The sequence below is a fragment of the Eleginops maclovinus genome, chromosome 23 (genome assembly GCF_036324505.1).
Source record: "Eleginops maclovinus isolate JMC-PN-2008 ecotype Puerto Natales chromosome 23, JC_Emac_rtc_rv5, whole genome shotgun sequence".
NCBI classification, from domain to species: domain Eukaryota; kingdom Metazoa; phylum Chordata; class Actinopteri; order Perciformes; family Eleginopidae; genus Eleginops; species Eleginops maclovinus.
The window spans coordinates 14225496-14243228 of record NC_086371.1 but is presented as its reverse complement, the minus strand read 5'-3'; the positions used below and the strand labels follow the sequence as shown (position 1 = coordinate 14243228).

The following is a 17733-nucleotide window of genomic DNA, read 5'->3' as shown; positions in this document are numbered from 1 at the left end:
GACATCAGGTTGGACATGAAAGGAAAACAGAAAATATTGTGTTAGGTTGGAGTCTGACATTATTAAGGAGTTTATCTAGCACACACACACACACACACACACACACACACACACACACACACACACACACACACACACACACACACACACACACACACACACACACACACACACACACACACACACACACACACACACACACACACACACACACACACACACACACACACACACACACACACACACACACACACACACACACACACACACAATCTGATTCAAAGATGTAAATTGTGTCATTGTTATTCTGACATAAAATAATCAAAAGCACGCTGAAATGCACACACACACACACATTTATAACACAGCAGTATATCATGAGGGTTGTGATGCAATGTGGAAGAATGGAAGAAGTTCTTGCGAGAGTTTTTGCTAAGGAGGTTTTGATTTAAGTCCTTTTTCTTAGTTTGTTTGTCAACAGGATAACAGAGAGAAAAAAAAACTACTGGTCAAATGTCCATGGACCAATGAATACCCTGTTTAATTTACTAGCAGATCTGAATCATGTGGCGAGTACAAGTTTGTTATGGAAACATTTTGGCAGAGGTCTGTGCTCCAGAGTGCCCTTCTAGTTGTTAATCAGAAGTACCTGCAGCCAGGAAAAAGTCCACAGACACAAGCAAACGAGCATGCTGTACCCACATTTTCATAAAATGTTCTCTTTCATTCTGACCTTTCCTGCGAAAGTATGAAACCAGGCCAGCTTTAAATCTGAGTCAGGATTTGTGCTCCCTTGCTGAGTGTCCTTGTTAAACCAGGACAAGGTAAGATATTTAAGAGCTGTGAATAGGTCACACACACGTACACAAACACAAATATACAGTCGGGTAAGATGCTAACATTTCAATGTTTCAACTTTGAGGCAAACATATTGATTGGAACAAAGTATCACAGGGTGGAGACAATCAGGCTTCTTTAAACTGCTGCGTCAAGGGATAACCAATCCATACGGCAGCTCAACATGTAGCACACTAACCATGACATGCTCTTTAATCTCATGGCACATTCTTTGATGATCTGTATATATCAGGGCTATGGCAGAAATACCATGATGACTTCAAGAAATGTGACCTAATTGCTTTTTCTCAAACAGATGCCAGTGGAGATTGTTGATGGTGAAGAAAAAATGAAACGAGTACAAAGAAATTCATCCTTTCTTTATCAGTTGCTGAATATTTTATTCAGCAATGAAACGAGGCAGACGTCTGATCCACAAAGTAAAATAATGAATGCAAATATCCGAAAGTACCAAGTGAAATGACAGCATCAGCGTTTTCAGTCTCCTTAAATGATATATTATTACATTCACTCTCAGCCTGAAACCAGAGCCCAGTCTGCTCTGATTGGTTAGCTGGCCGGCTCTGTTGTGATTGGTCAACCGCTTAGAGACTTCCCACTCCTTAGCCTACCATGTGCAATGTGTTGCAGTGCTAGCCAACAGAAGCGAGCGTGCTACAACGTGATGTCATTAAGATCCAGAAATAAACAAAGGAGTCCAATGGAGGCGTTTCAGGCAGGGAGAGAAACTCCCTCTGGAGGGACATGGGATGTAAGCCTCTGCGGACCATTTACAAGCACAAAAGCTATATAACAAAGTACAGGCAGTAAATGAACTGATCCTCGTTAGTCAGCCTCACAGCCATGGAATATTCTACTGAGGTCCAGTCGAACCAGTCCCAGTTCCCCTCACACATCCACGGTATTATCTTTCCCAGGGATCCTACAGGCTGTGTTTCTGTGCCTCAGGAAGTGAAACAAATGCAGCTCGGCTGACAGCATTTTTTTTAATCTCTGGCAAACACCATGCTGGGTGCCGTATACACACACACACACACACACACACACACACACACACACACACACACACACACACACACACACACACACACACACACACACACACACACACACACACACACACACACACACACACACACACACACACACACACACACACACACACACACACACACACACACACACACACACACACACACACACACACACACACACACACACACACACAGATGAAAAAGTACACTCCCTGGAAGTGAGCCGCAAAAACTCTCACCCACTCTTTCTCTTTCTGAGAAGCAGAGAGGGATGATGTCTGCTGTTTCCATTTAAATGTCAAAGCTATCACCATGAGAAGTTGCAGGGATAAAAGTAAAACATATATAAAATAAGGGGCCACGGACATTCATGTTTGAATGGTATATGCTGTGAGTGAGTGAGTGAGTGAGTGAGTGAGTGAGTGAGTGAGGTAAATAGGGCAAAGCACACTGGCAGGTATGATTGGCAGTGATGGACCAATTTGATCAGTCTGTTCCAGATGAAAGAAGCTTCCCATATTGATCAGCAGCATCCAGGCTCACCTTAATAAACAACTCAAAATCCATGAGCAAGTCTCTGGACATACGCCAAACGCTGGTGCATTCAAGGTTAGAAGTGCAAACACACACTCACATGCGTACAGAAACCCAAAGCAGAGGAGAGAGGAGGTTTAAAGAGACAGAACTTATACCATGTGCGCTGTGTGTGGCTCATTAAAATGTGATTGAAGCTCGGAGGCTGACTCAGCTCGGTTTATTTAAAGCTGACAAACAATTATTAACTCTGTCACTTTCTGTCTTTCATCAAGAAGGCCAACCATTCAAATCAATTATACCGCTTTATTTACATCACTAGTCATTTGGCTTTACTGTTGTTCCTGTGTGTTTCCTCCCGCCCACTGCTCAATCACTCTGACAGCCGTTGTCAACACATACAATGTGCATGTATCACCACAACCATCCAGTAATAGGAGATGGAGAGAGAGGGGAGTAAAGAAAATGAGGTAGGTGAGTCAATCACTCTGGTTGTTATTAAGAGGGAGGGTTAACAATCATCAGAAAACAAGACCTGTGCAGCTTAGCACCAGAGCTCAGTCGTTTTAGCACAAATAAAGAGATGAAATCCTTTCAAACGTAGAGCACAGAGGTTTTCTAAATCACAGTGCACCTCCTACGTACTTCTCCACCTCTTACATATGAAGGCTGATGATCGTGTATACATAATGGGGTGCAGGAAATCAGCCGAATTCCGTCTGTATGGATTTTTCTGGTGCAAATGGAGGTTACAGCTCATATCGATTGATATGCATGTCTGACTGTGTCGTTCTTCTGTAGCTGTACCCTCAATGTGTCAACATAGTGGTTTTGATATAATTAGACTTACCTCATGGTTAACAAAGCACTGTGCTCATATGTCTAAAGAAGCATTACATTCAAGGATCATTTAAAGATGTGTTTTCAATTTGATTTTGTTTCAGAAGACAGCACATGGAGATTGAGTTGGCAGGAGCCTTCTGGGATATTAATTGAAGAAACCAAAAAAACATGTATTCCAATTAGAGAATCAAGTATTTCCTACCTCGAAGAGGCACTGAAAGAAATGATGGTAATGAAAGACAAGCCTTCAGCAGCTTCATAGATCATTCGTTCTGGTAACCCTGCAGCATATCCAAAAGACAGTTTGTGAGTGCTTTTTAATACAACATTATTATTACGTTACATTAAATGACTCGGTGACACCTGCCATGCACCTTGGTAGCACGCTTTCCCATGATGAAACATTTAAAACTGAAGCGGGACAGGGGGAATGTTTGTATAGTTGTTGATTCTAACTAACACATTTAGTAGAGCAGTCCTGCAGTGTTAATGAGCTCAAATTGGAACGACTAAATGACCACATCCTTGTCAGTGTAATAACATGAAAAACATCTCAGTTGGAAACAATTAAACTCCACAGATATAGTCTGTAATGGTTTTGTAGGGAAAATAGCGTTTAAACGGGTTAAACATCTCAGTCAGGGTTCCTTGAATACATCAGAATAAAAACTCTCTGTGGAGAATATGTTTTTCTAAATAAAACAAAGTAGTATGAAGCTATATCAACTGTGGTGTTATTTACAAACCCTCATAGCAATAAATTGTTTTGTCTTTTTATGTTACTTTGTACATAATCATTTCAAAATTAAATGTATGACTATTTTACTCAATATTACTTTGTATTTAGCCAGTCATAGTTACTCCTCTCCTCATATAAACAAGAAATAACTAAATTCAAAGTCACCAGATTACTTTTAAACTACAGATTCTCCTTCAAACCTGTATCTATGTGTTAAAAATCTAAAAAGTTCAAACAGGATACAAGGGATAAAAACACCATCTGGCTTAAATCTGGTTACATGTATCTCTCTGGATTTGAAAGTCAGCCTGAAACAGGACATCCAGCCAGCTGTTCCTCTGACAACACTGTGGCATGGGACTGGAGGGCGGATGGGTAGTGCCAGTGACAGGGGGCGTGTATGATGATCAGAGGTCTTTCTATCTGAAGGGTTAAAGTAGAACACTCCGTTGTTTTTAATCAACGTGAACTTTTTATTTCTGACAACACAAAGCAGGACCAAGTAACTCAGCCCAGCAGTGAACAGGACTCTTCCAAGAGTAGATAGCGGCAAAATGGTGCAGATTTGTCCTCCCATGCTAACACACAAAACTAAGATCTGTTCGATTTAGAGCAAAGCACCACTGTGCTAACACCAGCATGACTTGGTTGTAGACTTAGTCCATTTTGGTAATAAACAAGAAATGTAGTGAGACAAAGAGAGAAAAGGATTGCATGCAACAGCCAACAAACCTTGTTGTTGCACTGATTTGTTGTTAGACCAGAGAGACTAAACAAACGTTCATATAAACATTTCTTTATTCCAAAAAAAAGACCGTAAGAATCTGCGACATTCACTTTAGTTTCACTTTCCAGAAATCTTTGGAGTTACACACACTGCCTAACCACATCATCCAGAGGGCTATGCAGTATTCATTCAACCCCTCGAGGCTCAAGTATTCATTTCCATTACCCACAATTCCCAAGAGTTTGTGTGTCATAAACAAAAGTGCAGCAGGGATTTATTTATCTAAAGAAAACTACAAAATGATGCAGTGAGGAATATGGAAAGCCACTAAGTGCTATGAGGAAAAGACATCTTCGATATCTTTGTGTCAATCTCTCCCCCTTTCTCCCCTCCTCTCTCCCAGGAGCATCACATGAGCTGCAGTAGCACACCTCTTGAATTATTGAAGCAGACAAGACATCTCTCAAACCCACACACACTCGCACACACAAACAGTAACTGCATCCCTGCCCTCAGGGGGAAAATTAGATAATGACCAATTCAATCTGACATGGTTTGAGAGACCATAAACATCAGAGTGAAAGAAAGAGAGCAAGGTACAGTAGACATGCTGATACTGATCGAAAGCAAGGCTGGAGAGGTGTGAAAAAGAGAAACACATCGCCCCTGATTTATTTCACACTGTGAAACTCAAGGTTGGGAAGGCCACTGACAAATGTGATCTGGGTAAGACGCTACTCGTGTGGATGAAATTGGCTCCATCACATAATGGATCAGGCTGTCTCAGAAACACAATATGTAGCCCAACAATTTATTCCAAATATTATCTGTAACCGAAACGCTGTTTGAAGGATTATGAGCATCAGCTATCATCATCTGCAATAACATCGACTGTGATTAAAGGGAACAAGAAGAGGCAGACACGTACAATCATTCAGTGCCTCACGCTGCTCACAAATCACAAGATATACTATCATTACATCACAACCAGAAGAGGAAAAGGTTGCAGCTACATATTGTAAGATATACGAGACGGTAATGGTGACTGAAAAAAAAGCTGTTTGTGTCTAATGTTCACCTTTTGTTTTTTATTATTGAATTGAATGGGATTCTATGGTAATTGGTAACGAGATTCAAGGTCCAGATAGGATGAATCATATCACTTTGATCTCCTGACATTTTGTGCCACATCATTCTCAGGAACAAAAAAAAGGAAAAAGGTTCTAATTATTATATCATATATATATGTTTATATCAAAACCTCATGCCATTACTATTAGCCTTTACTATATGCCCTTAAATATGATTTGTTTAATTTTTGTATTTTTCTCTTGTTTATTGGTTTTCATTATTAGGTTTTGGTGGAGCTGTTTTTTTTATTTTATGATTTTGTTTGAGTGATAAAAAGATATCCATAAAGGATATTAAATTGTCTAGATTTATATATTATGTAAAAATGTGAATAAAGTGTAAACTGCAATTTTTCATAATAAAAGATTCAAAAAGTAAGCCTTTTCTGTGCTTTGCGTTATAAGGAAATTAAGCAAAGATGGTGAACATTGTGAACAGTGTAACTGCTAGAAAGTTTCAACTATTACTACACGACTCGTGTCCAATTATCTCAATACCTGTGTAATATAGAGCAAAAAAATATCCATTTAAATTTAATTTCTCTTTTTTATTCCTGGGATAGACTACGGAGGCAAAGGTTCAGGACACTACCAACTCAACAATACTAAAGCTGTGCCAAAAGGGACTTTCTTTTGGAAGAGTAACAATCAGGAAAATGAAGTTGCTATGGCTACTCTCCAAATCTTATAATCAACATATAAAATGGATGAAAAACAGACAACCCAAACATATGGTGAACGTACAGGGAGCCAAACCCGAGGATAAAACATCTGATCATACGGTAGAACCAGAGCGCAGTGGGGGTGACGGCTTCATCAACTGTACCAACAACAAAAACACAGAGAGGTACAAAAACTGTTCTGACATACTGAGACTACACATATTTACAGTATTTTCACTTTGAGACAGACATGATGAGGAAAACAGGCTACACATCTTTTATGCATGAACCTATACATACATTTATTCATCTGAACACTCACACAGTTTTCCTTCCATCAAAACCAGCTGTTACAGACGTGAGGTAGAGCTCTGCAATATTACAGACATGTGTTGACAGAGAGCTGTCGGCCCGTCATTAGAACAAGGCAGATTTTCTAACGACCGCAGACATCCATGAAAATGAAATATGGTGGAAATATAGAGAAGACAGCTTGAAGCTGTACGGATCACTACTGCAGGCAGGGTAATGGCACATTAATAGAGAAAACTCAGTTTAGAGTGAAGATGTTTTAGAGCTAACATTACATAATCATTTAGATGACTGACAAAATATAAGTTATTCTTTAATCAGACTTTCAACACAAACTCTCATTGGTTTTCACATTTCAGAACAATATGTGGGTTTTCACAGTTCAATATCATCATCCTTGTATCCATTATTATGAAATTTGGATACATTCCAAGCTAACTTTGATATTTTTCTATGTAAAATATGAATCAATGACTATTAGTTCCAGCCACATTGAAGTTGTGTTGAAGATGGTGCTTTGAAATGGAATATTTTACGTAGTTTCTTAACAGATGACAGATTAACATTGGAAATAGGGGTTGAGCGCTGTGGATAAAATCCTTTGACCTTTTGCAGCTTAGCATGCTAGCCTGCTAACGTGCTAATTAGCATTACTAAACTCAAAGCACAAACAGCTGATGGACTTCATGTTTCAGGAATTTCAACATTAATAAAAGCTTCAAACGTAAATCTTTTTTGACCCCATGAACTTTGTATGTGATCTGTAAACACACTTTCCTCTGTCACATTTTAAGTTTTTTAACTTTTTACATTTATCTTGTGGGGGGTAGGCCTAAACCATCCAAACCTTTTCCCCCCCAAAAAAAGAGAAGAAAAATGTCAAACTCGTGATTTGAGCAGGAGTCAGAACTAAGTCAAATTAATTAATTTGTACTCGTCCTCTCGAGACCATAAATGTCAGTACATAAGTTCATGATGATCCATCCAACAGTTGGAGAGTTGGACGGAGACCGACCCGTCACCCCTGCTGTGGATTCACGCCAACAGCCCGGATAAAAGGCCATCGCTATAAAGCATTTCTGTTCATTGATTTGAAACAATGTCCGCAATGACAAGCACACTCAGAGATATTAAGAGGGGCACCTGAGCTTAAAAGGCATGAATAATTCTCTGATGGTAGACAAACTCAGTAAAATATCCTACTTTAGATCATCATATCTCCTTCCACTAAACTGACACATAAGAATAGGGAGATGATTTCCTCCTCTTTATTAACAATGATATGTGTTAATATAACAATATAAATATTCTTTCTTATAGGAAGAGATCAATGGTCTGAGGCGGGTTCCTTTTTATTGGTTAATCTTGAGACGAAGACAGCAAATCAGACAGCATCTCTTCAGAATAATCAGCAGCGCTTCATATCAGCCCCACCGATAGCGAGACAGAGACAGAGAGAGACAGAGACAGAGACAGAGAGAGAGACAGAGAGAGAGGACTGCCATGACAAAGCAAACTGAAACGCACACACGTTTTATTGATGATGGATTCCACATTTCTGTCCTCCTTCCATCTTTCCCTCCTGTCTCCATCTGTTCTGCCCACAGTGTTGATGGGCTTTACATGAAAGCTCCTCCTCTTCCTCTCTTCTCCTACCATCTCTCTTTTTCCATTTCCTCTTTCTTATCATCAGCCAAAATGACACTGGCAATCCTTTAGCTACCCTGCTTTGTATCTCTCTCTCTATCAGTACACCCCACACACACACACACACACACACACACACACACACACACACACACACACACACACACACACACACACACACACACACACACACACACACACACACACACACACACACACACACACACACACACACACACACACACACACACACACACACACACACACACACACACACACACACACACACACACACACACACACACACACACACACTATCCCGGTCATAGGGGGCAGTGACCTTTGTCCGGCTTGTGACCGAATTGTCCTCCAATATGTGTGTGTGTTTGTTTCTGTATATGTGTGGGAGTGTGTGTCTTTGTGCCTCTTAACTGTCTTATTGATTATATCAAGGCTTCAATCAGGGTTACCAGGCCCGGTAAATTTACTGATCGATTCCTCAAAGAGCCTCAGGGTGGATGGGTGCACATGCAGGGGGGGGTGTGCAAACATTTTCCACAAGACGGTTTAAAGAGATACAGCATGACACAGAAAACTCTCCTTCAGTGCAAGGGATAGAATCAGCAGATTTAATTTGAAATAAATAGCTCAGAGTAGGAATTACGCATGCAGAAGGAAAGCAAAGAAAAAGGAAAGCGATGAAAGGAGCGCGAGAGTGAGAAGGTTTATTTTGAAGGGCAATGTTTCATCAGGAATAAGTCGAGTATAAAACGACGGAGGGAAAGTCAGGAGAAGTGGAGGTGATAACGGTATGAAGAGACGGTATGGAGGCAGCTTAAGAGGAGAAAGAGAAATGGAGGACAGAGCAAAGGAGAGATAAGAATGAATGGCAGGTGTTCACCCAAGTCTTTGCTTAATTGACAGAAATACTGTACGTCTGCAGGGGAGTTATCATCCAGGGTGTGTGTGTGTCTGTGAGAAGGTGAAGGTGACTCCAGGGTTTGTCTCGCCTAAGCTGCTTCTGTAAACCGCACCCAGCCCCTCCCCTGTGAGTACGCAACCAGCCAATCAGAACACACACAAATACAGCAGGGTGCCAACATAATACATAACAGAAGACAACATCTTTAATACGGATGCAGCGGGGGAGATCCCAGGTGTGAATGTGTTCACCCCGAGTCAGAGGCTGAAAAAAGATTTGCAAGCTCAGCAAAACCTTCTCTCCTACAAATGAAAAAGGGCAAAACACATAATACATGCTACCACACCGACCAGCTTTGGAATGAAAAATAAAAGTGGCTGCCACATAGTCCTCAACACTTGCTACACACACACACACACATGCACACACACTCTAATTGTTTTGATAAAGACAGACAGCAGGGGTCGATGACTGACAGCCCAGGAGAGGCTGTCTTCTTGTAAAAGTGAAAACCAATGATAAAAGATGACAGGATTTAATTGCCGGCATGTGACTGAGCTGAGACAGGCGGAGGCTCTGACACACAGTCGCAGTGCAACCTCGCAAACACATCCACAGCGTTTTGTAGTACGCAGTCATTTTCAACCTGCCACCAGGTCCACCAGCTAATGAATTCTCAGTCTGGAGACGACATGCATTTACACAAATGTAGGAGGGAATATGCAGCACACAGCTGACATCCCTAGAAAATAAGATTCATTGCATTTCTGTAAACCTGACAGCATGGGTAGAAGACAGGACTTCAGAGGGAAATGAGAGGAAAAGAAAGGAAAGGGACAAGAAAATGTTTAAGGAGGAGCAAACAACAGGCTCAGAAGTGAAACTAATTTTCCTCCTCATGAGTATACAAGTCGGACTACTTGAATGAAAATGACAGCTTTCTTTCACTGCAGAGGGAGATTATGATAAGAAGGGAGAGGAGAGGATCCAAGGCAACCTCAGATAACTCAGGGGATGGGTATCCTTGTCAAATATAGGTTCTGTGCTTTTAGAAAATAAATTGTAAAGTGATAGTGAGTACCAAAAACAGACAGGGGTTCAATGCCCTGCACAAGACGAGAACATCTGACTACAGTAAGAGCCCTTTTCCACAAAAATTAGCACTTCTAAGGAGGTCTTTCTAAGTACTGTGAAGCTTATCAATGTTACATTGATTACTTCTTGTAACTGTATGCTACGTGTTAAGTTTCTCTTCAAACTCTTAACCCAGAGTGGGTGAATGTTAGAAAAATGGGGAAATCAACAAAGATTTCAAAACTGTTTTTAAGTTGTTTCCGTCGAGTTTGAACCATGTGTTACCATGATCAGCAGGGTCAGATGTGTGAGCCTGTCAATGGAGTCTGGGGGCTTTAGGAGAGCTTATTAATGGTATGTTTAGTACGTTAATAAATTGCAATAAATGTCATAGTTTATTGTCAAAAAAATGCCAAATTCATAGCATTGCACTGCAAATGGGTCCCTCAAGTGTCTTTATCACCACCGATCAGATGTTGAATCCTGTCTACTTCAGGGTCAGTTGTCCTGGGAATGAATGTCAATTGAGACCTTTGCTGTGAGACTAAAGACAAAAAGGCCAATAATATTAGGAGTCACTGAGGGGTTTGTCTAGTGGGAAAAGGATTTAAGTGTGTGGGTCAGTGCTGACCAGAGATTTCTGAGATTTGACTCATGACATCAGCGTGTACTGACCTCTGCACATCATTTTTTAACATTGATCAAACTTATGCTTTCGTTCCACACAGATTCACAGACACTAATGCTTATTGCAACTTCACCTCAATACCAACTGTCCAAAACACAACATAAATCCACCAATAATAGGCTCGCTCAGGCAACAATAGCAAACTGGTTTTAACCGGCCAGCTCAGCTATACCTAGACTTTAATTTGTGCCGTATTATCTGATAGACTCCACTACTGTAAAAAAAAGCAATTACACCAGGAGGGTTTTAAAATGCTTTTCGCCACCTCTCTCTAAACTCTCTCAAAGTTTAGTCCCAAAGTATCTGCATTTCCTCTTTGTACCGCAGAGAGCACATCAAATTGAGGTCAGCAATTTTGACGCGAAAGATTGCAGAGGTGAAGTATTTAGGCACATCATTTAGAAACAGTGAAGCACTTTAATTATTAACATAATGTCTGCTGCTGTAACAACACTTCACGAAAAACATCCTGTGGTACACTTATCCCACAAATATGGCGAAGTAAATCTGTCAGAGGACAGCAAGAGGAAGTGTGTATTTTTTTAATTGGTTAAAAATATCTAGATCCCCCTACCGATCCAAACAACCCATATACTGTAGCATACTGGAAACAAAGGCATTGCACTAGAAAGAGAGAATAAGACACTTTTTTCACATTACAACTCAACTAATCAGACAGTTACACAATGGTGGCGGGTGTGTGGAGAATGAGCCAGCAAGCCTGTCCACAAACATCTGTCTGAAGCACTGTGTCATTTATTTCAAATGTGTGCCTTTGTTTTTGAAAACCAGAGAATTCATGTCTGCACCAAGTATACAGGAGAGTAACAAAGAAAGTGGCTTTTTTGTATTGAATACAACATTTGTTTTAACTGGCAGAATCTGAAGGTAATGAGGGACATTTACATGTTGTTCCTCATTAGAAATGACCTATGGGTAATGCAGACCTCTCTGTCTGCATTACCCACATCCACCAACAGTCCAGTTGTTAGGAACGTGCTGAGGCACCGGATTAAATCAAATCCTATTTTCCTTAAGTTTCAAGCCACCTGAACTTTGACTGTTTAACCATTGCATCGGCTCCCCTGCCAACAAATGGACACTCATGCATCATGCACGAGGGAGCAAGTGGCTCATCAGGGATGCAGAGTGAAACATGGCAGGCAGGGGAGAGCAGCAGAGAGGAGGAGTCAGGAGGGCAGAGGGAGGAGGAGGAGGGGGGGATAGATAGGGCCATGGTTGAGGAAGCACGGGGTCATTGACAGCTCCAGAGACGGAGGATGAAATGAGGGAAAGAGGGAAGCGTGGAAGAAAGATGTGGAGTTCATGACTCTGAGAAATAAGAGGAGTGGGGATGGGAGAGAGGCAAAGGGCCATCAGAAACATACTGTGCTTCACCTGTTCGGAAGGAAAAGGATAAGAACGGTTTGAATGTGGTGGTGAAATATGACACAACATCAAATGGAACTCACTTTACACTCTCATATATAAAAGTGGTTAAATCGGTGTCTGACATTATTTTCTGAATTGAGTCCACCATATTGTTTTTTGCAAACGCGCATCAGTCAAATCGTGTTGTTTTGGCCATAATTATGAATATTTTAAAGCAGCCTGCCTTTTGGCACCACAAATCTTTCATAGATGGCACGATTTACAACATTTGGCACCCAATAATTTCCCTGCAGTTTTTTACCCGAATAATCACCTTTGATCTAGGGAAAATAGCACTGCGTTAAGGGGAGTTTGAACTCATCATGAACACATCTACAATCACCAAATTCAGATGTTTGCAGAAATGGTTGTTTAGCATTTGGAAATTGATTCATGCAAAGCCACATTCTCATAACCCTGGGTATTGCTGTCTGTGAAATGAAAGGGCTTGGTACCAGAGAGGGGAGGAGAGGAATGAGTAAGACAGAACGGAGGAGGAGAAAAGACACAGCGGGGAAAAAGACAACCAATGTTGCACGAGACAAATTGCGACCAGCAGGTTTCCCTATGTGATAGGGCAGACAATACACAAAGACACACACATAAACACAACAGCAGGTTGGTAGCATTGCTTGAAATATTAAACATAAATGTCAGAGCCTTTCCCTCCATCCTAGCTGCTCTTCTCCCCTCCTTTCCCTCCCCCTCTCCGCTCCTGTTCTCCGCCCTCCACTGACAGTTTCCTGTTAATGACTTTCACTGGCACAGGAGACCACAGAGAGGAATAAAGACACACACACACACACACACACACACACACACACACACACACACACACACACACACACACACACACACACACACACACACACACACACACACACACACACACACACACACACACACACACACACACACACACACACACACACACACACACACACACACACACACACACACACACACACACACACACACACACACACACACACACACACAAAGCAGGTAGTAGAGCTCAGGGTGAGTGAATACAGTCATCACTAATACGGGCTCTCACATTGCTGATCCACTACTGTACGGGGAAAGCTGGCTCTAATAAGGCCAGAGTTAGCCCACTGTCTGCAGAAACCTCTGGAGAACATGTTAGCAGGTAGCAAAGGACATCATCATGTTGGAGTATGGTTTCTCAAAATGGAGAGCATGTCAGCATGAGTCTGATAACAACTGGTCAGACTGGAGAGTGTGTCATTCTGTGTTAAGTTAACACACAGGCTTGTCATAAGTAGTCCCATTACTAACTGATAGGTATTACCCCTCCTAGTCGATTAGTTGACTGTTTTGACCTTAATCAACTATGTTTTCATTCAATAATTAAGACTAAAATCTTGTTTGAAACGACTTTGAGCACATAAAGTAAACACAAGATGTACTGTCGTGTTTTTAATGATTCTTTGTGTGGAAAATTAGTTTGAAACATTAGTTGATAAAATCGTTTGAGTTTTAGTTGTAGTAACTGTTCATTAACGGTACGTTATTTGGTCAATACAATAAACCTGCATTACAGATCCTCATTGAAGCTGTATAATATTTACAAAGAGGAAAATATCAAAACCTAACATATGCTTTTTCATGGCCGCTATATTTCATCAAATAGTATTTTATACATTTTCTGTATTTACTTAAGAGCACAGCACAGAGCTGGCTGACAGTCAATTAAAGTGTACAACACACAGCCATATACACATGGGTACACTAGCTCCTGTGAACACTACTGACTTTTGCACATGCTGTATGTTTTTTTCTTAGGAATGTACTGTATGTTATGAACTGATAATGGACTAAAGGTTGTACAGTGCAAACTCACCACTACTAATTCTGCCTGGAATGCATAATCAATTATCAGACTTAAAATCCCACTGTTATTGTACGAATACTGATAACCAAATGAAATCATGACAACATGAATAGGTAAAATATGGTTGGGGAAATCATCCAAAAAGTCAAATCATAAGCTACAAAGTGTTTTAGTGTAAGTGTTTTTCCATCATAAAAACAACTCTGTTTTCTGCCTCACAGTTACCATGATCTGCTGATTTTCTACAAGGTGGATTACTCCTGCTGGAAAGAGCTCAAGTACTCACATGGTGCATCAAGGGCACAGTGCTCTCTCTCTCTCTCCATGACACACACACACACACACACACATAGACAATCGCAGTGGCTTATTATGACGCTGCTTTTGCCTAGTTGTTGTGTCTCTCAGATCAAACTCACGTCTCTGAATCTGTTCCAGGATCTGTCCTTGTTGTATTGAGCCACGGTGCTCAGCCATTTCTCGTTAGTGTTCCCGGAGCCCGCCGTTTCTCTGCCCAGCAGGAGAGCCACGACAGGTAGCAGAAAGAAGAACATCTTCTAAAAGCAAAGACAAAGAGTGGAGAGTGAGAATAAAACAAACAAAGAGGAACATAACACGGATAGACTCATCAGATTGCGAAACAGATGCTGAGGAAGAGGAGGATGCAGCAAAGAGTTAGGGGAGCAGGATGAAGTGAGGTAGAGCACTTTACGGAACAGAGAACTCTCACGTTGTGACGCATACTGTCAGAAAGCCCCAAAGGAGTGTAGAGTGCTCATTTTATCAAACTGCTGACCGCTCTTTAATCGGATTATAAACATTGGAGAGTTGTCACCACGGCAGATGGAGCACCGCGAAACGATTAGCTCGCGAGCTTCCCCTCCGCCAATTTGAAAAGCAATTAGCGGCGTCAACACTATCCTGCCGCCCCCGCGGAGCTTTGTCTTGTTCATCGGTTCTCCTTCATCCAGCGACAGCGGCACAGTGAAAGTCGACAATTACTCACTTTCAGTCCCAGTTCACATTTCTTTGACTGACAAAAACATACATCAAAAACAGCCGGTTTTGGTGCTTCGCCTACCTGGGATAGTTTGTCGGTGTTAAATGTTTCCAATTCCAGGGAATAAAATAAATCCACGGCCCCGGGCACTCCGGTGGTACCCGACACGGCTTGTAGGATAGACGGAAAAAGGGATATGCGAGAGAGAGCGTACCCGGGGCTTTCTCCTCCTCCGACACTAGACACCGCCTCCTTTTTCTCTCTCTCTCTCCTCCCTCCCTCCCTCTCACCGTGTCATTGATTTTCAGCTGGGGGATTTTTTATGTTCAAGCTACGAGACCAAGATTTGGGAGCCGTGTCACTGCGTTGTTCTGGTGTGTACAAACACACATTTTATATTAGTCACGCGCCTCTGTTGTGGAATTCAAACTAAAGTCCACTGTGGTAAATATAATTAAGATACAAAATGCATAAAATCAGCGAAACGTCTCTAGTTTTAGTTCCCACAGCTGAAGGTGTGCGCGTTTTAGCACCATGGACAGAGCCAGGCCATATGTCCCTTTGTTAAAGAAAACAAATGGGCCAAATCACATGGGGAGTAACACATTGGTTTAAATATGTACTCTCTCAGAAGCCACAGATAGGCAGGACTTTGGTGCAGCTTCACCACACACAAAACATCCTTGAACTATACTGACAGACATCACAACCCCATTTATACTGCTTGCACTTCTGACAATTATTTCCAGTTTTAATCTAGATGGAAATAGTATTTCATAATAAAAAGCAAGTGGTTTTTCTTTTGCAATTCTTTATTCATCTCGCCCTTCTACATTGCAAAACTCAGCCCTCTTTCCAGGAAAGATTTGTTTTGTCTCCTAAAATCCAGCTAATCCCAAACACACTAAACAGTATACAAAGGCTCACTGCAATTTATCTTTTTATTTCCTGTTCTTGCTGCAGAATCAGTGCTCATTAAACATTTAACAAGTTTAACAAAAAGAAGTTCCAATGTTGTTGGTGCAATATGAAATCATGAGGTACGGTTGAGTTACCTCCTATAAAAAAACATTTGTGAAAACTGTAATTGCTTTCTGTTTGCCCACATAATGTGAAGATTAAAGTATTAAATGGGAGTGGGATGCTCATCACATGAACAACCTCGCTAGTGTTTTGGTCTCAGTTAGAGTCTTTCAAATACACAAGGCAGGTTTGTTGTAGCAGGCCGGTGAGGTTTAATGAAGCTGTTAAAAACCAGGGTGGAGGAGCTGATCCTGGTGCTGAACATTTCTAACTCCAGCTGCTAAGATGAACAACTAACACATCAGGGAGCTACTAGAATTATTGAAACAATAACTCATATAGACCCTTAATATCACTGTAAGTATTGAGAATGTTTCACAGAAATTAACAGCTGATACAGAGTTAATCAGTGTAATGCATTTGGAAAGTTGTCCGTAGGCAGCATCACATTAGTGAGGAACTAATTATGATGATTGTGCTTAGATCATGCATCACATAAATACATCGTAGTATTAGTGTGTGAGGGCAGTTTATTTTGCTTTCCTGATCTGCAGTAGTCTAATAGTGACAGATACAGAGTGTGACAAGACAAGTTGGGTACCCGAAGGCTCTAATCAAAACACTCTGTATTTAACCATGACTGCATATGCATAAGCATGTATGAGATCAGCGCAATCATAGCTATGGCTGACTAACTGAAACTCAAAACCTAAAGCTGAAGGAATATGAAGTCCAAGACAGGTGAGCTTTGTTGTTTTTATAAGGAAGTTGCATGCACTTAATTTATACATTGACATTTTGCTCTATTATATTTGCATCTAAAAGACAGTACATTTCATTTTACTTGTATAACATTACTTACAATCTTCTTTTGAACAAAAGATATAAACAATAGTTGGACTGTAGCTCACTAGATCCATAGGGGAAGTCAGTCATGACATATATTGCTATCTCTATTGTTTAAAACATGCGTGTCATACCACAGTGATGTGCCCAATTGATACAAGTGAAGGTCTGCATTATACAAGCTTATAATGAGACTTTGAGTCTTTGCTATCATATTCTGTCAAGCACTGTGTGATTGGTGGAATTGGAAAGTCCAATAAGCAGCTTATGAGCTGAACGATTATGAGACACTTGATTTTGACGTTAAGGGACTCTTACAAGACATTTATATGCAGTATAAGTTAATAGTGAGGCAGCCTGTAATAAATGGGTACTCTGACATTTACAGTAAATCTGGGTAAAGCTGAG

At 40.9% G+C, this 17733-nt stretch overlaps 1 protein-coding gene across 6 annotated transcripts in view; it reads right to left on the bottom strand.

The window, feature by feature from the left end:
* The window catches only part of spock1 (SPARC (osteonectin), cwcv and kazal like domains proteoglycan 1), a 100799-nt gene that overhangs the window by 73480 nt on the left and 9586 nt on the right, over positions 1-17733 (bottom strand). For 2 of the 6 annotated variants that reach the window (XM_063876216.1, XM_063876218.1), the window contains one exon: positions 14876-15013. In XM_063876216.1, coding sequence (XP_063732286.1) covers positions 14876-15010 — 135 coding nt within the window. In that variant the 5' untranslated portion in view covers positions 15011-15013. Of the gene's footprint in view, positions 1-14875; positions 15014-15186; positions 15221-15537; positions 15693-17733 lie in introns of those variants that run through there. The other 4 variants (XM_063876217.1, XM_063876220.1, XM_063876215.1 and 1 more) reach the window with 4 other exon arrangements.